At 33.7% G+C, this 22,669-nt stretch overlaps 1 protein-coding gene across 1 annotated transcript in view; it reads left to right on the forward strand.

The window, feature by feature from the left end:
* The window catches only part of LOC113044596 (FERM, ARHGEF and pleckstrin domain-containing protein 1-like), a 67,564-nt gene that overhangs the window by 15,897 nt on the left and 28,998 nt on the right, over positions 1-22,669 (forward strand). The window contains exons 3-5 of the mRNA XM_026204710.1: positions 19,786-19,890; positions 20,756-20,798; positions 20,879-20,957. Coding sequence (XP_026060495.1) covers positions 19,786-19,890; positions 20,756-20,798; positions 20,879-20,957 — 227 coding nt within the window. The remainder of the gene's footprint in view (positions 1-19,785; positions 19,891-20,755; positions 20,799-20,878; positions 20,958-22,669) is intronic.

Consider the following 22,669-nt stretch of genomic DNA (forward strand, 5'->3'; position numbering starts at 1 on the left):
AGGGCATGTCCTCTTCAGCATAGGGCAACATGACCTCTTCAAGTATTTTAACATATGCAAACTGATCCATGATCCCTGGTATGCGATAAATAGGCCCAACACCATAGTAGGAGAAACATGCCCATATCATGATGCTTGCACCTCCATGCTTCACTGTCTTCACTGTGTACTGTGGCTTGAATTCAGAGTTTGGGGGTCGTCTCACAAACTGCCTGTGGCCCTTGGACCCAAAAAGAACAATTTTACTCTCATCAGTCCACAAAATGTTCCTCCATTTCTCTTTAGGCCAGTTGATGTGTTCTTTGGCAAATTGTAACCTCTTCTGCACATGCCTTTTTTTAACAGAGGGACTTTGCGGGGGATTCTTGAAAATAGATTAGCTTCACACAGACGTCTTCTAACTGTCACAGTACTTACAGGTAACTCCAGACTGTCTTTGATCATCCTGGAGGTGATCATTGGCTGAGCCTTTGCCATTCTGGTTATTCTTCGATCCATTTTGATGGTTGTCTTCCGTTTTCTTCCACGTCTCTCTGGTTTTGCTCTCCATTTTAAGGCATTGGAGATCATTTTAGCTGAACAGCCTATCATTTTTTGCACCTCTTTATAGGTTTTCCCCTCTCTAATCAACTTTTTAATCAAAGTACGCTGTTCTTCTGAACAATGTCTTGAACGACCCATTTTCCTCAGCTTTCAAATGCATGTTCAACAAGAGTTGGCTTCATCCTTAAATAGGGGCCACCTGATTCACACCTGTTTCTTCACAAAATTGATGACCTCAGTGATTGAATGCCACACTGCTATTTTTTTGAACACATCCCTTTCAACTAATTCAACTAATTGCCCAATTGCACAGCCTTAAGAGCGTGCATATCATGAATGCTGGGTCTCATTTGTTTTCTGAGAATCTACTGAACCTACTGGTAACTTGTTTGCCACGTAGCAATAAAAAAATATACGAAAAACCTTGATTATTCTGGTTAGTCACATTGTACTGCTATTATTTTGAACAATACTGTATATATATATATATAAGGTCACACGACCTTATTACACCATATGCGTTTTTTAATGGAGCAACTGGGATTCAGTTATCATTTCAGAAATAAATATGTCTACTTTGCATTATTTAAGTTCATTTTTGTTGGGACGGATATTGGGTCAAGAATTTGATATAACGTCTAGTTCATATGTCGCACTGGAAATGGGTGGTTTAGTGCATTGCATTTTGGGAAATGGTATTACAGTGTGTTTTTGATTGCATACACACCTTATCAAATGTAGTATTGGTTTTGCAGTGCATACAAAAAAATCATATTATAATCTGTATGGCACAGAAATGGTCTTATTGACTTTCCGTTTATGGCTTTTATCCATAGGAGAGATGAGAAATAAATGGGATGAGTGGTTGTGCGCAAACTTCTTAGCCATCTGTTTGTTTAAAAGCTATGAAATGTTTGCACTTAAGTACATTTCGCCTGTCGTGGATCATCATAATAGCTGTTTTGACACACATTCCCATCTTAATGCACCAAACCCTGCCATCTTGTACACCAAAGCTAGAATAATGCATGTGGCTAATGATGGAGAAGCTGGTTTTTGGGTGGATCATTGATGAATAATGCAGCAGTGTGCTCTCATGAATGTGTTAATCATCTCTGGAAGCGAAGGGAAGCCCGAGGCCTGGGTTGTCGCCGGTTAATCCCCTCAATATCCCACTATCCCGTCTGGTTCCTGCCCCTCCGATCCACCGCAATTCCTGCTAACGGGATCATGTTGACACTGGATGGAATGTGCTCAAATCGTGCCGATGTCTTTCTGATTACACATAATCCTCATGAAGAGCTGGGATTGTTTCAGTGTTTGAAGAGCAGTTTTCTTCAGGTGTCTGTGTCAGGTGTGTTATTGCTCAGATATCTACATATAAAAAAACTAACCTCATTCTATTCATAATAGCGGTGTTGTTATGGTTTCCCCCAAGCGCTTGTTTTATTGCATTTTAATTTGCACATGAAATCAAGACTGCATTGCAAGCAGCAAATTACCAGATATTTTTACATGAAGTTGATGTTTTTCAGATCATACAGTCTTTTAATTATTTTCAGTAGCAAAACATTTTGGTAATATCTATTAAATCTCAATTGCATGTTTGTTTATATCACACAGCTCTCTATACAAGTATATCCAACTTTATACTTATATGTGACCCAGGAGCACAAAACCAGTCTTAAGTGTCAATTTTTCAAAATTGAGATTTCTACATCATCTGAAAGCTGAATAAATAAGCTTTCCATTGATGTATGGCTTATTACTTGGCTGATGTACAATTATTTGAAAATCAGGAATCAGAGGGTGCAAAAAAAATCTAAATACTGAGAAAATCGAAGACAAATGGAGATCTTAGCAATGCATGTTACTAACAAAAAGTTTTCATATATTTATGGTAGGAAATGTATAACATTTCTTCATGGAACATGATCTTCACTTAATATCTTAATATCGATTATTTTTTTTCTCTCGTTTTCAAGCCCCGTTTCCTTTTATTAACAATTTCCCTTTGTTTATATTTAAACTCCGCTCAGCTATCAGTATTTCCTGAGCGTTTGATTCGTGAGCAGTCGAAGGAGCAGTGTTTGTGATCCTGTGGTGATTGTGACGTGCTGGTAATTGGTGTTTTCCGGCAGTAATCATCGCAGGCTGACCGCAGCGGCTCCACTCCTCTTCGCTGCTTTCATCTTTGATTTAGCACCACCGGAAACATCAAGCCACCTATTAAACGCTGCTGCCGGTCCAGCCCAGATCCTCAAGCCCTTTATTTCTGAGCAGGAGCTCGATAAGAGCTTTCTAGGGTGAAAAGTCTTCGGTCTCGATGTCTACAGGATAATTTCACCTGTTGTAAAGGGTTTTATCGGTCGACCAAAAATGAAAATGCGCTGTTGATTTACTCACTCTCAGGCTATCCAAGATATAGGTACATTTATTCTTTAGTACAGTAAAGAATGTTTTTAGCTGAAACTGTTGTCTTTTGGTGATTCATTAAATGCAAGTCAATGGCTACCAGCACTTTGAGACTCCTAACAATATATCAAGGTCTTATGAAGCGAAACAACCGGTCTGTGCAAGAAACTGAACATTATTTACAACATTTTAACCTGAAATCTGATTATTTAAATTTTTTCATTTTAATGAACTGTTTCAAATAACTGATTCGCTCTTTTACACAATCACGCAATGACATAATATAAGCATTTATATTATTAAAACACTCTATAAAGATATGAAATGTGAATGTTTTTCAAATGATATATAAAGTGAATGCACTAGTCTTCATCAAATCACCTTTTTGCATAAACCTGCTGCTTTTTCAGCTCATTTTCAGTTGGAGTGACTGTCCTGAGTTTTCTCACAATCACAATTTAATTATCTCAATTTTGTAATTGTTTGAGTTTTGAGTGAGTTTTGATTGAGAACTGATTCAGACGCTTCAGTCTGAATTGTTGAACTGGTTCACTAAAGAGAACCGATAATAAATGATGTTCAGTTTCTTGCACCGACTGATTGTTTCGCTTCATAAGACCTCATTATATCCTCAAGAGCCTCGGCTATTAATCTGATCTGATCTTTAAATTATTTATTTTTTTACTCTCAAACTGCTGGCATCCATCGACTTGCATTTAATAAATCCCTAAGGGCAAAGATTCATCTACAAATCTTTTTTCTTCTTTTAAAGAATCTTGGATGGCCTGAGGCTGAGTAGCAAATGTAAATTTTCCAGGGAGTTATTCCTCAAACATTTTTTTTTCTAGAAGTACGTTTGAAAACGTCCTCCACATAGGAGAGTGTTTCTTTTTGGAAAATGTGACCTCAAGGAACATTTCTAACCACAAAAATCTGTTCCCACCCAAAGAGACGTGTCTTTAAGTGGTCAGGGGCAGGGCTGGTCATCTCATGCCTCTGAATACATTGGGTCCATTCAGTGGTTTTTATTTATGAGCAGGAAATTGCGTCCCCGCTGGATTGGTGTTATCTGTTTGTATGCATGAATGTGTTTGGGTGGTGCTCTGACTTCATTATCATTCTTTCCTCTTAGAAAGCGACCTGGAGCTTTTGGATAAAGACGTGACATTTGGAGAATAATTGGTATCTGACTTGGAAATGATGACAATATCAAATTAAAATAGGCTTTTGTATTGTCTTAAAACATGTTCTTGTCTTACTGTGAGTGCTTCATAAGTGCACATTATTCCTACAAATGTCTTAAAGTCATGTTAATGGTGGGTATGAACTGAATAAACGTGTTGCATACTAATTTCTCGTTATTAAAACAGAAGCTGTGATATTCGTGTCTGCTACTGAAACTGAAGAGAAGTTCTTGTGGTGTTGAGGAAGCTCAGACTTCTGCTGTGAGAGTTTACCTGTGTGCGCTCGGCTCGGAGGGAAGGTTATTCATATTCATGTGTAGGGCACATTTCTGCGAGACGCGTCTGGGTGGGTTTGGCGAGCGCTGGGCTCCGGAGGGTTCTTGTCCTCTCAGACGGACACTAATGAGCAGAAATCACTGCTGTATGTCAGACCACGAGGGGAAACAGAAAGCAGCTTGGTGTTAAGTAGTGCGCTGGTGTACTGCTGTCTTCAGCATGATTAGACACTTAACCCAGTAGTGAGTCTGTGCTACCTGTAATTATTTACTCACGGTCTAATGGTACAGCTAATTTAATTTAATTTAATTTTTATTTCATTTATTTGAATTTATTTTATTAATTTATTAGAATTTAATTTGTTAGAATTTAATTTATTTAAATTTAAATTAAATTTAAATTATTTTTATTTGAATTTAAATTAAATTTAAATTATATTTAAACTTAAATTATATTTATATTTAAATTTAAATAAATAAAATTATTTTATTTTATGCTCTCTTAAAATAATACATAGATTTAGTAAATATATTAATATTATAAGTAATGCAACTAATATTAATTTTAAAAACTTGATATTTTAAAAACTTATTTAAATACTTGTGTATATAATCTAAACTATTGTTAAAATAATTATCTATTTTTAATATGCTAAATAAAACTCATTATCATTTTAAATACCTCAGTTACAGTTAGCACAAAACTTTTTACTTTAAAAAAACGTTATAATTCTATTTATTTTTTATTTTATGGTTATTTATGCTCTCTTAAAATATATTTAGTTAATATATTAATATTATAAATAATGTAACTAATATTAAAATGTTAAACTAAATATGTTGTTATTATTATTAATATTATAAATAATTATTTATATACTTATACTTATCATACTTACTAGTTCAGTTACAGTAAGCATGAAATGAAATTTGCAAAACACAAACCTATTTTTTGCTTAAAACCAAAATGCATTCTTGTTTTAGGACTACTCTTAGTCCATGTATGGGACAGGACCCAAAACGATTCATTGAGAAAACGCAGAGGATTTGGCTGAAGCACTGGATAAAGAGGCCAAATAAGCATCTTCTGTTTGACTGGCTTCACAGCTTCACACAATCAGTCATTGATCTGATGTAATCCTGCTGTTTCCGGTGCTTTAACCCAGAACACTTCACCCTGCTGCAGATCATTCAGGGACTTTAAGTGCATTGACTCATTATATACTGCAGGATGCATACATATGTTTTATAGAGAATATGCTGCATATAAAAATGCTGTGATTGCATTCATTTGGTAAACGCAGAAATGTCTACATTTTTGACCCTTGATCACATTATGGCTGATATTACTTCTGGTTCATAATGATCATGTGGAGTGCATTGCTTTCTGGGATACAGTACAGTACTCCAGTGTTTTCTGGTTGAGTGTTCAAAATAATGCCATATGCACATTTTCTGTATGTGTTAATACAGTACATTTGCTGAAATGTACAAAACAAGTGCGCTCTGTGTGGTATAATGTGTCCCATAATGCAGTGCACTCAACTTGACCATCCATTTCCTGTGTGCCAAATGAAGCAGAAGTGATAACGGCATATTTTAACATCACATCATCAGGGTCGAGACATATTTCACACTACATTTACAGATATTCTCTCCAGATAACTGGACGCAATATGCTGAATTACAAATACAAAATAATAACAATATAGTACACAGATTGAATGCTTATCACTGCACAATGTCTACTTATTATTATTTTGTTTATTTTGTGTGTGCAATTTGTTTTGGTATTAATTACAGAGTAAATAATAGGAAAATAAAATATTATGTGCAGTGTACAGAATGCATACTGCAGAAATAACAATAGGACCCTCTTATATTAACTATCCTGAGTATATCCAGATTCAACTTTGACGTTCCCCTTGGTTTGAGTATTTTGCTTTAATAACTGAAGTGTTTGTGCAGCTCTTTCACGCTCCAGTGTTTGAGCGGCCGGTAATGAGTGACAGACCCTTCACACGCTGATGCTCAACAGATCACTAGCCTGCCGTGTTACCCAATGAATTCCTTATGAAAGAGAATATCAAGACAGAACTTCACCTCACGGCTGGCCTTTATCAGAGACGCTTGTGGAGTGTGTGTGTGTGTGTGTGTTTACATTTCTAAACCGCTTAACGGAGTATCAGTGCACACTCTTTCAGCACCATTGCTTCTGGAAAACTGCAGGATGCATACTGTTTTATAAAGAATATGCTTCATATAAAAATGTTTTAATTGCATTCCTTTGGTTAGTGCAGAAATGTCTCAATTTCTGACCCTTGAAATAATATTTCCATTCATTTTCTCCATTGTGATTTTTATAATAATGATTATAAAAAAATAAAATAAATATATTGTATTACATTAAACACATTTAAAATATTTACATTAGCAATATAAACCAAAAGTAAACTGAAAAACTAAAAACAAATGAAAACCCAAAGTGCATAATTTTTTTTTTTTTAAAGACTACAAAAAAAAAATTATATATATATATATATATATATATATATATATATATATATATATATATATATATATATATATATATATATATATATATATATATATTAGGGATGTCAACGATTAATCGATGATCGATTAATTGTCGATAAGAGATGCAATCGATTAAGGCTATCGATGGTCGGTTAACCGATTCAATGTTGGGCTGCGTGCGGCTCATGCGCACTCAACACGTGCGAGCGGCTGTGAGTGACGGTGACGATATATAAAAGCATCATCATTCATTCACAATGTACAAATTAAGCTTTTAATGTGATTTAAACTTTAAAGTACATTAAAATAGAAACAACATAAAAGTTCTTCAACATTAAATGCAATAGAAATGTAGTTACTAATCATTTCATCAGATAACTGTTTTATATTGTGCGCTTTGCAGGGCTGTGGGACACAGTGACAGGACAGGTAGTCTATTCATTCCTACAACTTGTTAATTCATTCCTACGAATTATTAATGTGGCAATTGTCCATGTTTCATTAATTTTGTTCCCTAAATAACCCATGATTTAAGTGAAATAAGGGAACAAATTAATAAATCGAACGAATTCTTAATTCATGAAATCTTTAATTTCCCTTCCCATGTTTACCACAGTAAGAGATGCGAAAACAGTTATTAAAAGCGAAAGATAATAAAATAAACCTGGGAAATTAGAGGGTTAGACTATGAAGATTTAGGAAAAGAAACAATGCCTAAATATACTGAATTTGTGGAAATTCGTGACCAACCGGCAAACCAGAACAAAGCCGCGTAAATGAAGACTATGGGGTCCAAAAGCATGGTCGCGATCTAACATTTTCCAGTTAACCTATTATTCCTCTAATAAACAAAGCTTTTATACCACACTTGTCATAATCAGATCTTATCATTTCTAAATAAATAATTGCTGGATTCAAAACAGCGATTAATAGGCGCTGTGACCGACACATTCCTGGAGCATTCACTGCTGTCACTAAACGATGAAGCCGAGCATCGTTCACAAGTTTCTGCATGGACCTGACTAGGGCACAGGTTCTAAGCCCTGGGACAAAATGGGATGCTTTAAGGAAAATTTATAGCCTACTAAGTAATAGGCCCAACATAAAAATAACAATTTGTTTTCATGTTTTTTTTTGTTTGTTTTTTTTAATAGGCTATGCGAAATATATCCGACTTAAATAGGCTAATTAAGATTAACGGATTTAAAACAGAAGTGTGGGCGCTCCATAAGTTCACAAAAAAAAAAAAAAAGGATGACAACGCATTCTGTTTGTTTGCTTTATTTTACAAGAGCACAAATCTTCTGTTTTTATTGTGAGTGTGCACAAATGAAAGTAAACACTTTTGCGGAAAATAATGTCTCAGCTGTTTCGATCGCCCTGGAGCCTGCTGCACACGTATATTCTAGCGATTCAAACTTACATCGCAGTCTGTTCATTATCAAAATAAAATGTCAACTAAACATTAAAAGGTTACACTGGTCAGTTTAAATAGACCGTAGTATACCGGTCTACTCTGCTGTTATGCCAAGGACGTTTTTGCTCATATGAAGAGGATCATCTTTTCCGTCTATATGCGAATGCGTGTTAAGTACAAGCCTAGTTTACATTATAAATAATAGTTTAACATTCAAATACATTGCGAATATGGAAACATTTCGATTTGTGCCGAATGAGACATGAGCAATAACCTCCAAATAAATCTAGCCAAAGCCGCGCTCGCTCATCCTCGTGTGCACGCATGCACTGTCACGATCTAATGCGCTGAATGCCGGATTTTTAAAAATCTGACATTTTCTAGGACAGAATCCAGCAGGATCAAATTAATGTGAGCAACTGTGTTTTGGTGCAGCATCGCCGATGTAGTTCACTTAATGTGCAGCGCAGTCACACACGCTCCACATTTCGGATAATTTTATACAATAATGTCAGTTGAAAACATTGCAATTGTGCTTTAAAATACAACAACGAGCACCACGAAACCATTTATAGAGGCGCGTTCAGCGTTCTCCGTGCGGGATTGGAAACTGTCAACAAAGTAAAATGACCTCAAAAGTAGGCCTATGGCGCGCTCTCTTCATTTTATCAAATGATCATAATCGCATCTATTCATTTTATAATCCTGCTACTAGCATTTTATTCAGACTAAAACCTCTTTAATTCAAGTGAGAAAGCGTTTTGTGTGTGTGTGGCTTTTGCACATCCTGTCATACCGCTGACTGCGTGCCTGCAATAGACGCATTTTGCAGTATTATGGTTAACGATTAATCGATTAATTGATCGTTAATTTAAACGACGATCGATCATGGAAATAATCGAAATTTGACATCCCTAATATATATATATATATATACTTTTTTTTTTTCATGATTCCATACATAATCCATATAAAAGTATAATACAACATTTTTATTTTAACATATATTTATGTAATATTAAATATATTATTGTATATACAATTAACATTTAATTATAATATTATTAAATATCAATCATGGTTCAAAACATTAGTTTTTTAGTTTTTGTGTGTAAATTAAATGAAAGGTAGCAGGTCCATATAGCGAGCAGAAAACACGTCTAATTGACTGTTTCTAATGTGTTTCTAGTTTATATATTGTGAATATGAGTTGGTTTGATTCCTGAGTGAGTGTTTTCCTGCTGTTATCTTGGACCGCTGATATCATTCATATCTGGCCTTCAGCGGTGAGGTCCTCACGAGTCTCGCAGGCTTTAGTTTTGTCAGTGTTGTGATTCACATTTAACAGCATCTTCAGCTCTGAACCCATCATTTCTCCCAATTTGATCCGTCTTCTGGAAGTCTTCTCTTGACTTACTCAAAGCTTTTCAATCCAGATGCACTGAAATGCACATTAATATACGACCAAATCAGGATAATGATATATGATATTAATCTCTTCTGGTTTTGAATAGCGCCTCTCTGAATTTATTAGAGATCTGTTGATATATGACCGTTAGATGAGCTGGAATTGCCTTTTCCTCAGATGCCGTCTGTTGTTGAATATCCAGTTACTCCTGGAATCTGCTGCTGAATTCCTGAAGGTTTCCCGTTTGTCTTCTTCTCTGGTGTCAGGATCCACACTGACAGGGTTCACAGGCTGGGTGTTGGGGATGAGAGAGTAACTGGATCTGTGGAGCTGTAGGTTAAGACGTTTAACTGAATCCTGTGGAGAGGTCAGCGAGTGATCTCAAACATCATCAGACCTGACCTTTTGATTGGTTTCTTTTCATTAAACCTTCTGGTTTGTTTGAAATGAGCTGTAACTCTCTCTAAAGAACAGATGTGTGTCTCTGTTTCTGTGTATGAAGAGCTTGTGTTTGTTGGTTGTAGTTTTATATTGATTTGAACTATGCGAGCACCTTTTCTTGGCTTGTAATCGTTGGGGCATTTGTCAGGCAGTTTTATATTAATACTGCATATTGATGTAATTTATTTAAATTTATTTAAGCTGAAGGTAATCATATCTGGAAACATTTGTAACTCCAATGGAAACGATGCAGTGTGAGAATGTAATTTAATGTTATTTATGTACGGTTATAGCATCTGTGGATATTTAGAATTTAATTTTTTCTGGTTTTATTTTAATTTTGTTTATATTAGTAGTTTTTTTTTTGTTTGTTTTACTATTATTTGTTTAGCTGTAATTGTTTTAGGTTTTCATTTTTAGTAATTTTAATGCTTAAACTTATTTCACTTCGTGTTTTTTTTTAATTGTTCCCTATTTAATTTTATTGTATATTTTTAAACTTTCATTTAGTTATTAATTTCTTTTAAAATTAATTTCTTTTTTCTTTAAAGCTTTAATTTATTTATTTTTTTATTTTAAAAAAATATATTATTTATTTATTTAAGTACTTATTTCAGGTAGCTGTGAATGCAAAATCCATATTTTTGTATTTTATAACATTATTATTTTTATATGTAGATATTGCTTTGGATAAAAGTGTCTGCTAAATGCATAAATGTAATATTTAAATTTAATTTATATATATTTTTTGGCTACCCACACTGAGGGACAAATGTAATCATTAGAATGGAATGATGAACTCTTCACTTCAGAAGCTGCGCTCCTTCGCTGGTTCCACATTTGTCCATCTTTGGTAATGATGAGTCCGTAATGTGCGATTACCCACAGGCTTTTCCCTGTCTAGTCCACTATCTCCACTTTAGTTGAGAGCGTGACTTGCTGTGTTTTCATTAGTTTTCATTTGTGCACGACATGATTAACATAACCTTAGAGACTCGCTGATGTGCGCTGCATTTTAATGATGGGACCGTGGCTTTAAATAACGCATGGGCTTCGATTGTAATCATACACTGCTCATCCACACACACACACACACACACACACCCGTCATAGACTGAAGGCTTTGTCAGATCCTATTAGGGCTTTCTTCATTACCTCGATACGGCTGTTTGTGGACGACAGCCGAGTAAATCTTGATATTTTTAGTTTTGTAGTGTGGCTTCATCAGCTGTAGTTTGAAATGTTTCTGCCCCATCATTCTGCCTCATTTACCCCAATTTACTCTAAGCTGTTAGAGCTCAGATGTTTATGTTGGATTTCAGTAATGGTGTTTGTCTGGTCATTTGTTCAGTCGTGTATGAAAATATTAATGTAGTTTCCACAAATAGTTTGTGCATTTTCTACAAAACCTTCAACGCTGCATAGAAACACATTTAGAATACCTCATAGCAACACACTGGCAACTAAACAGTACCTTAGCATCCACTGGAAATAGGCTAACAACCACTCAAGACTGCATTCACAGTTGCATAGCAACACCATGGCAACCAAACAATACCCTAGCAACCAGCCACACTCCCTAGCAACCAGTAAAACACATAGAAACTACACTGGAAATGGGCTAACAACCAATCAGACTGCAGTAACTGTTACATAGCAACACCCTGGTGATCAAACAATACCATAGCAACTAGCAACTGTTCCAAAAACCTCTTAGCAAAAGCCACTTAGCAACGCTTCAGCAACCATACAGAAGACCATAGCAAGGAACCACATAGCAAACTCTCAGATTATCATAGCATATTTTTGCCAAATGCTAAAATTTTCTTTTGAAAAAAAAAGAAAAAATTAATAAACGGAGTTATTGTTTTTAGGGTCCATAAAAACATGACACTATTTTCAACTAAAAACTGCAAACCTTTTATGCATTTTGGCCATGCATTTACATGACAACAACCTTTCGGGGGCCTTAAACTACAAACTTTTGTAAATGGGTTTCAATGGGTTTCAAAGTACACCTTTTGGAAACGATACCATTATCGTCTCTGTGTAAACTAAGTGACGTCGCCAACTACTGGCCTGGCATGGTAATACAGTGTTTTTAGTCGTTTTCACAGATCCAGGTGACTTGTTTTGATGTTGTCATCTGTTGTGTAAACAAACTCTTGTTTTGATGTATGGTGATGCTCTCGTGTGTTAAATTCTAGGCCTGTTTTTCGGTTCGGACACAAGCCTTCTCTTTCAGTAAGGTTTTGGCAGCACCAATCACAAGATTGAGTGTTTTTCTCTTTGTGAGCGATCAGCGGTTGTCAGATCTTGTGCGTCTGGTTAGATACCAGCGCCGGTGAAAGAAAAGAGCGCTGCGGGAGAAGAGCTCTTTCACAGCGGCGGATGAATGGAGGATTGTTGTTTGACTAGCATGTGCTGCCAGACACCCAGAGCCTGCTAACCAGATCCTTCAGTGAGGGCCGGCGTTTGTGTGACGCTGCCAGATATTTGGCTGATCTCTGAAAGCTGATGAATGCAGCTCTGTCATGATGTCAGCAGCTCATGAATGTCCAATGCAGAAAGATTTTTCATTTTACCTGCAGAGCAGCACATGTGTGCATTCAAGTCTTTATCATCTGTGCATGGGTTTAAATTTGAATATTTTAGTGCAATTATACATGCAAACGTCACTAGTTGTAAAAACTGTCAGATGGATTTACATTTCATCCAGTTAATATCACAAATTTAATCGTGCATTCATTGTTTATTTTATCTGAAACAACACAATATTTTCACCTTTAATTTGACAAAAATACAAAAGTTGTAAAATAACTCCTAACCCGGTTACAGTCTTTCTTTAATAGTGTCTGTTTGCTAAGCAGTGAAATTTGAATTGCATTATGGGTAATGAATCGGTGTTAAAGATTGATTGATGGATTTCAATTTTATTTCAATATATATAATACATTTTAAGATTTAATGTTTTTTAATTGTTTCAGTACATTTACTACATTATTTTTTTTTACATTTATAATATTGATTTCATATTACAATTTACAGCATTTACAATTTTTATAGAAATAATTTTTTTTAATAATTTTTTAAATTTTAATTTTTTTTAAATTATATATATATATAATATTTATTTATTTTGGTTAAATAAGCTTACAGGATTTCATTTTCATCCATTTAATAATTTTGCGTAATTGTGTGTGTGATCATTTGACATAAAAAAGATTTATTTATCTATGTTTATATATTGTACATGTATAATGTTGAATTTAAAATATAAAATATTTGTTTTGTTTTTTTAATATAAAATGATTTTATTTAGTATTTTATTGTTAATTTAGGGTTTAAATTTGGTAAATAATAAATATATATATATATATATATATATATATATAATATATATATATATATACACACACCATGTTTAACCAGATCTGTTGTAATTAAATTCTATATGTGCAATTCATCATCCTGCTAGAAGCTCAGATTTTTAAGCATTTCATGCATATCCAGCCAAAACAGTTTAATTTGGTAGTGAACATTATTGATTTAAGGCATTGAGTTTGTTGCTCTTGACCTTTGTATTTGTTGAACTCTGGACACCTGAGGTCAGTGTGATGGACTTCAAGTGAAGCTCCTTCATCTTTAAAATGATCCACACAATCCTAGATGAACTGTGGTCAGTCCTTCAGTGTGTGGATCTGCGTTCTCTCTCATGAATCTGGATCTGTCGTCAGGCTGTTGCTGTAGTCGGATCTTTCCCGCTCAAGCTGAGCAGAATTTCAATGAGAGTGTGTCTGACTCCCGCTGACTGGAATTCTGTTCTGCCCAAGATTAATGGCTGGATTACATTTTATGTTAATTTGGAGTCTTATTTTGTTTCTCGTGACAGACATGGTTTACATATTCTGCGAGTTTCCAATGTGCTTTTTTCTTTCACACATTTGTGACGCTGGACCACAAAACAGTCAGAAGGGTCAGTGAGATTTATACAATCTGAAAGCTGAATAAATAAGCTTTCCACTGATGTGTGGTTTGTTATGATCTGAGAATAGTTGGCAGAGATACAAATGTTTAATTCGAAAATCTGGAGTCTGAGGATGCAAAAAAATCTAAATATTGAGAAAATCACCTTTAAAGTTTTCCAAATAAAGTTCTTCTTAACAATGCATATTACTAATTAAAAATGAAGTTTTGATATATTTACTGTAGGATATTTACACATTTTCTTCATGGAACATGATCTTAATATTCTAATGATTTTTGGCATAAAATAAAAATGAATGATTTTGACCCTAGTGGATATTGCTCCAAAAATGGTTCTTTTTTTTTTTCTTTTTTTTTTTTATAGTTTATTTATTGTAGAACAAAGCCAGCATACATGGCTTGGCTTCCAATAACTATATTCAAGCCAGGGTTTGCATTAAAGGAAAATAGGAGAGAAAAAAATAAAATAAAATCTATGAAATGTTTTCATTTGGAATACTAAAATAATTAAAAATAAATAAAGTAGTGTAAATCTAACACATGAAAATGAATAAAAACTCTGTAGGCATATTTAAAGAATAATAAAAACAATACCAAAAAACTAAACACAACACAAAATTACTTAAAAATTACTATTAATAATAATTTAAAATATATATATTTTTTAAGCTTTGGTGAACTTGAAATGCTAAAATAAACTAAAATTAATAAGTAAAAATTAATAACTGTAAATAAACTGTGGATATTTAAAAACAAACCACAAATTGACAAACAAAAAAGTTGCTTAAAATTTTAAAACAATCAAAATGAAACAAGAAAATATTAAATAATCTAGTGAATAATTCACAATATTTTCACATTTTAAAGCATTTAATGACTTAATAAAAATGTGGAAGTCACTCCTAACCAGAATGCAATCTAGCTCTGTTTTGTGACACTGTGTGTTGCATTGTGGGTAAGAGTGTTTACATTTATTATACACCGTTAGTCAGAGTCCATTGTAACTGTATGGGCAATAAATAGTAGTAATATAAATCTTTATTTGTCCCTTTACAGGGCAACTTATACAGCATCAGACCTCACAAACATACAATTATAGGGAATGAAATTGAACGCTAGGCCTGTGGATTGTTTTTGGGACAAGTAGATAATAAACAGAAGGTTGGATTTGAACTTTTCTCTGACGCAGAAGTCGTTCTGATTCATGCAAGCACTTTGTAAAAATGCATCTTATAAACAATAGTGCAGTGAAAAGCGTCCAGTTGTGTTGTGTCCGGATGAGGAGGAGTTTCTGTTTCTGAAGCTCTCGTTTTGAGGTTTAATTGCATTTCAGCAGTATCAGCATCTGGACATCTACAAACATCTGGATCCAATGAAAGCAACACGTGGAAGCCCAGAAAAGGGAGGGACACAGCTACTGTACCTCATCCACCGCTGGAGCCACACCGTCCCATAATGCCTCTGTTTTGCTCTTTATCATCCGCCTGCACTGATAAACAATTTACTGAGATGGGACTCTTTCAGCATCACTCATACTCCGTGTTAGTGACTCACACACAGGGTTTCATTCAGCTTCGGATCTTTAATATCATTTAGTTGTTGACTTCAGCGTCTGCTAACCACAGGCACTTGTGTCTCATCGCAGGCACGTCTGGATTCATTCACGCCTGCCTTCACAATAGAGAGGAATTAGGACGCATCCTGACTGTACAGCTGTCTGCGGCTGAATCAGGATCGGTTACGACCGTGTCAGCATTCACGGCTGTTTCTTCAGCTTTAGGCACAAAGGTGTTTGTGTTTGGAGAGTCAGTGTGAAGTCGGGTTCACGGTGTGTTGTGCTTCAGTAATGTGCTTATTTATTTTTAGCCACTCAAGCTAACACTAGTGTATATTTAACAGTGTTATTAAATCAGTAAGGCTGCATTTATTTGATCAAAGATAGGGTAAAATGAGTGAAATATTATTAAACTGGCTGATATCTGTGTGTGAATATATTGTAAAATGTAATTTATTTCTGTGATGCACAAGAAACATTTCTGATTATGATCAGTGTTGAAAACAGTTGTGATGCACAATATTTTTTGTTGAAACTGTGATGCATTTGATTTTTCACGATTCACAGATGAATTAAACATTCAATAGAAATCTGTTGTATTTTTATAAATGTCTTTAGTGTCACTTTTGATCAATTTTATGCATCCTGATGGATAAAAAGAGTATTAATCATATAGTTTAATCTTTAGGAAGTCTTGCCTGTGCATTGGCTATAGTGTTGTGATGATGTCTAAATTCACAGCCACAGATTTTTTTTTATTTTAAATTCTTTTAGAAAAAGTATGATAGGCTTTTAATATCTGAAATTTAATGATTAATTATAAGCCACTATGAAAATATGAATCACCATATTTCAGACAGCATTATTTATTCAAATTATTCAGTATTTCGGGATGTAAAAGTCATTTTAGAGAAATTAATTATTGATTGATTTTTTTTTTTTTTTTTTTTTTTTTTGAATAACCTTGTTGTGTAAAGGGGTGGTTTACCCCAAAATGAAACTTCACTCTTACTTGTTCTTAATATGGGTTTATTTTTCTGTTAAAGTCAAAAGAAGAGATTTTGAATAATGTTAACCAAACAGTTGCCGGTAGCCATTGACTTCCATAGTATGCAAAAAAACAAAACAAAAAAAAAATACTATGGAAGTCAGTGGCTACCGGCAACTGTTTGGTTAGAAACATCAAAAATGAAAATCTCTTCTTGTGTGTTTAACAAAAGAAAGAAACTCATATAGAGTTAGATCACTGGCTTGAGGTGAACGTCACGGTTTCGATTCATATTGTCTCTCTCTGATCACAATGGTGTTTGTTTAAGTGATGTGTATTTCTGCTCTGTTCTTATCAGAGCTCGTGTTTCAAAGCAAACACTTCCTGTCGGTCTCAGATCTCACATGACTTCAGCTGTGTGACCCGTCTCGGCCCCTGAGAGGGTGCTGGGTTCGACGGCTCCGGGGACGTGTGTTTGTACCGCGGTAAACCGCTGCTGCAGGATATCCTCAGTGAACCTCTCGAGCATGAATTGCAGTTTCTGTTTTTATTTGATGTGCCTCTTTTAAACTGCTGTTGAGTCTTTTATGTGGTTTTGTTGTGAGACGGATTCAGCATTGCTGCACCGCCTTCATGTTTGATTATAATGTACAAAGTGGATCCATTGGGAATTTTGTACTTTTTGCTCTCTTTTTAATCTCTTTTTAATCTCACGTGATGCGCAAAATCTGATGGACTTTATTAGTAATATATGATTTATTCTCATTAAAATTAATATTTAATAATACAATTAATAATGTTAATTTATATGAGTGTTTTTTGTTCTTTTGTCATTTATTTGTTTTAGCTTGAATTTGAAACTAACCCTATTTTTGTTTTATATACAATAATATATTGATATTCATGTATACTTATTAATTAGTTTCCATTTTTGTTGTATTTAAATTACATGCGTTTAGTTTTCTTAAATTTAACAACTTTATTTCAGTTTCAGTGGTTTTGATGTTGTTTGTAATACTTTATACACATCTTTCTTATTTCTCATGCCAGTTAATTTATGTACAATCAGTTTTATTTATTTATTTATTAATAATCTGAAGTAGCTTTTATTTATATGTCTAGAATTTTATTATATATTTTTTGTTTCGTTATGCAGTTTTCATGATTAATTTAATTCTCATTCTAATCCTCATAAAATATTTATATTTGGCTTTATACTGTTTGAACTCCACTTTACCTGTTTTTTTTTTTTATTTCAGATAGATTTTGTCTAATATTTATATTTGTAATTATTTCAGCTTCAGCAGTGAAAGTGATGTAGTGAATGATGACATCACTGGTTGTTAAGTAGCTACTTTGAGTGTAATTGATTGTGTATTTAAAATAATAATTGTATTTTGAAATGTATAGTTATATCAAGTGCTGCCACCAGGAATGATGGGAAATGTAGTTTTGAGCCCTTAAAATATCTAAATATTTATTATTGGTATAAGTATACATAAAATGTATCAACAGTAATCTTTCACAATTAAACGGTGATTATGAGCAGATTCTTTAGTTGATGTCTGTAGTGGTTTCTGCTCTGTTCTTGACCTCTGGGATCATCTCTTATCACACATGCACACATGCAGTAAATCTGAGGAGATTCTGAGCAGTCTTTCATGTGGTCCTGAGAGACTCGGGGAGTGGTTCCCCTGCTGTTACTGTAAACACACACACACACACACACACTCATTTATCTGCCCTAATGGAGCTTCTCCATGTATTAAACGAACGCACGCCTCCCAAAATCAACTGGAGCGTTTAGCTGGGCTCGTTTCGCTGGACGTGCGCTGGCAGACTCGTGGTGTTTTGGTTGGCTGCAGTGTGAGCTGATAAAATTAAATCCAGCTTTCTCAGGTTTAACATCTTCCTGCATTGTGCGCAGTACTGAGGAATCAGACCTTACAGCATTTTTTATTAATAGTCTATACCGAAAGCGATTTTAATATATATATGTATATATATGTATATGTATATATATGTATATGTATATATATGTATATATATATGTGTATATATATATATATATATATATATATATATATATATATATATATATTTTTTATTATTTAATATTAACAAAAATATTATTATTATTATATTTTTATATATTAAACAATAATAATAATAATAATAGTTATTATTATATTTTAATTATTAAATCATAATAATAATTATTTTTTTATTATTATTAATAGCATACATTTTAAAATAGCTCTAAAATAACACAAATTTAAATGCCTGTAGTGTTTTGTTAAATTATTTATTTTTATAATTATTAATAATTATTATAATTATAATTAAGACTATTATATATATATATATATATATATATATAACATTTTCAAGTACATATTTTCAAAATATGAATTATCATCTTTATTTTAAACGGTGGCTGTACTAAAAAAAAAACATTTTTTAATGACAGATTTATTCAAACACGCATTAAAAATGAATGCAACAGGTTAAGTAAGAATGTTATATAGTGCATATGCATATAAGTTTAAAAAAAATATGTTCATTATCTTATTATCCAGTTTATGGTCTTTCCATGAGGTACATGTGACATTATAGAAAATTCCCATTAGAATTGTTTTGCAAATGGTTGTGAATGAAAGCATAAGTGTGTGTGTGTGTGTGTGTGTGTGTGTGTGTGTGTGTGTTGTTTGGCTCATGATTCACAGTTGCAAGCGTCTCATTAAAACTGTTGTGAAATCAATGGCCAATCAGCAGCATGTTTGTTTCCCGGTGGATTTGTTTGACAATCTCTCTGCTGTTGTGTTTAGTGTTTGTCGATACCTTTACTGTAATTGTACTGTAATATATACTTTGATCTTTAGAGACTGAGATGGAGAATAACGTGACGTTTGAACCTGTGTAATGAGTGAAACACAATATTCATTTGGACTTTCTTTAAACATGATTCCTCAGCATTAAAATAAATTCTGTATGTGTTTCGTGTCTAAAGTGATCTCTGTCTCTGTCTGGACAGCAACGGGCTCCAGGGAAGGTGCTGTTTGACCTTGTTTGTGCTCACCTGAACCTCATTGAGGGCGATTACTTCGGTCTGGAGTTTCAGGACCAGCATAAAATGATCGTGAGCTACACTTCATTTATAATTCTGATGTCAGTCTGTGAAACATAAGCTAAATTATAAATGGTATTCAGGTGCTAACCTTTTTTTATGTCCATTCGAAGTAAAAGACAAAGTGGCTTCTTACCAACACTTTTGCCCTTTTTTTTCTTCCCCTAATATAACAATATTTTTTTTTACTTTTATTATTATTATTATTATTATTATTATTATTATTATTATTTATATTTTTTTATTATTTTCCTTTCCTTTATATTTATTCTTTTTTATTATACATTTTATAATTATAATTTTATTTTTATTTATTTATTTTACTTAATCATGATTTGTTATAGAAATGCTTGACGTATTAGGTTATATTATTATTATTATTATTATTATTATTATTTTTTTTTTTTTTTTTTTATAATAACAAGAACTGAATAAATTGTTTGCAGAATTTATTTAACGGATGTTTTTTTACATGATTTGTGTTTTTAAAGTGATGTATTACAGTAAATGCTTGACATGGTATTTTAGGATATATTATTATATAATTAATAATAATAACAATAACAACCACATTGATTTATTGTGTAAACTATTTACATTTTACATTCTATTAACTTTTTACATAACCATTTGTGAAGTGGCGTGTTACAGAAATTATTGAAGCACTGTAAGTGAAATAACTTATGCAAACACATTACAATATTAAGTTATTAACCTGTAAACACAGTATGTTCCAAACATTTGGCAGCAAACTTATGCCACAATGCATTGCAACAAGCTCAGTGGACATTTTTTAAGAGGAATTAAGTAAGTGTAATGAAGCTGTGTGTGTGTGTGTGTGTGTGTGTGTGTGTGTTTGGTTTGACTCGTCTCTCAGGTGTGGCTGGATCTGCTGAAGCCGGCTCTGAAGCAAATCAGACGTACGTATCCGAGTGTCTCTCTTGAGTTGATCTGATGAACATGACACGATCTGATGTGCATCATGTTTGTGTGTCTGCAGGACCCAAGAACACCATCCTGCGCTTCGTGGTGAAGTTCTTCCCTCCAGATCACTCGCAGCTTCTAGAGGAGCTGACCAGGTGACCTTTGACCTCTTCATTTACAGCCTTTTACTTTACCAACACTGATTATGGGCATTTCTATATTCAAACAAAAATAATTGTAGCAATAATAGTAGCATTAATAATAATAACCATGATTGGCTATTATATAAAAATGTGTATATATGTGTATGTATTTGTTATGAATAATCTTCAAGTTGCAAAAAACTGAGTAAATAATCAGATGAGATGGAAAAACTGTTTTTAATTTTACTGAATTAAAAAAACACATTAATTAGAAATTCTGCATACAGTAAATCCATTAATACATTCTTTACACATTTTCTCACTGAATTTTTAAAATAATTTAACATAATAAATATTTACCACTAGTACGAGACTTACTTTAATATTTGAGTATTAGCTGAAACATGTGGATATAATTTAAGAGTTATCAATCATTCGTTATGAATAACCTTTAAGGTGCAAGTAGCAAAGAAAATGAAATTTGTATGTAATTAAAAATGCATATAGATTTTTTTTTTATTAAATCTCCAACGGTAATATTTAAAAAGAAAAACAGCGCTACCATCAAATGACATAAAGTGACATAATTGTGTAATATTCTTGTGTATTTCATTCTATTAATAAAGATAAATATAACAGGTTATTCTCAGATTTGATTTCAATAAATAAAGCTTTAATGTGGCCTCAATCACTCAATATAGATATAATGCATCTGGTGTACAGTAGAAGGTGGATGAAGTGGCCTGTGAATAATGCAAGAGCTTTCAGTTGCTGTAATGTCTTATTTATGGCCGAACTGCATGTTAATATTCTGCGGCTGATTGTGTCGACACGCCGTTGCCTGACAAGCGTGATGAATTTTACATCATGTGCACCGGCAGAAAGACTGGTGGTGCATTCCCAGAGAGTCAGGCATCATTCAGGAGAGGAAATCTGAGGCAGAATAAGACTGTGTTGGGTTTCCCAGGAGTCTGTGTGTTTCTGGCCGGACTGCTGGCGGGAGAGAAAGAGCTTTTGATGATCCTGTGACGGCTGCGTATTATATTACTGCCAAACCTGAAACATTCGGCCAAGGACATTTCGCCCTTTGCAAAACACTTCAAGCTGTAGAAGTCTTTTTGATGGATTGTGTAAACATCGCTGATAGCCTAATAGAACATTTACAAAACCAAGTGCATGAGCTGAAGAGAATAATAAAATGTGCACTTAATTTGAAAATGGAAGATTTTGCGTGATTTATGTATTTTTTTCAAGAGAGATTTTGAAGTGTTATTTTAGAATTACCGTATTTTCCGGACTATAAGTCGCACTTTTTTTCATAGTTTGGCTGGTCCTGCGACTTATAGTCTGGTGTGACTTATTTATCAAAATTTATTTGACATGAACCAAGAGAAATGAACCAAGATAAAACATTACCTTCTCAAGCCACGAGAGGGCGCTCTATGCTGCTCAGTGCTCCTGTAGCCTACCAAAGAAAGCAAAGAGAGCGCCCTCTCGTGGCTGTAGATGGTAATGTTTTATCTTAGATCTTGGGTCTAAATAAATGCTACTTATAAAAGTCGCACTGGACTATATGTTTTTTTCCTCGTCATGGCGTATTTTTGGACTGATGCGACTTATACTCAGGTGCGACTTATAGTCCGAGAAATACAGTTTTATAGTTATAGCTATAACAAATGCTAAAACTCAAAACATAAAACATTTTTTTTTACTTGGGAAAAAAA

This window comes from Carassius auratus, chromosome 26 (assembly GCF_003368295.1).
Source record: "Carassius auratus strain Wakin chromosome 26, ASM336829v1, whole genome shotgun sequence".
Taxonomy (NCBI): domain Eukaryota; kingdom Metazoa; phylum Chordata; class Actinopteri; order Cypriniformes; family Cyprinidae; genus Carassius; species Carassius auratus.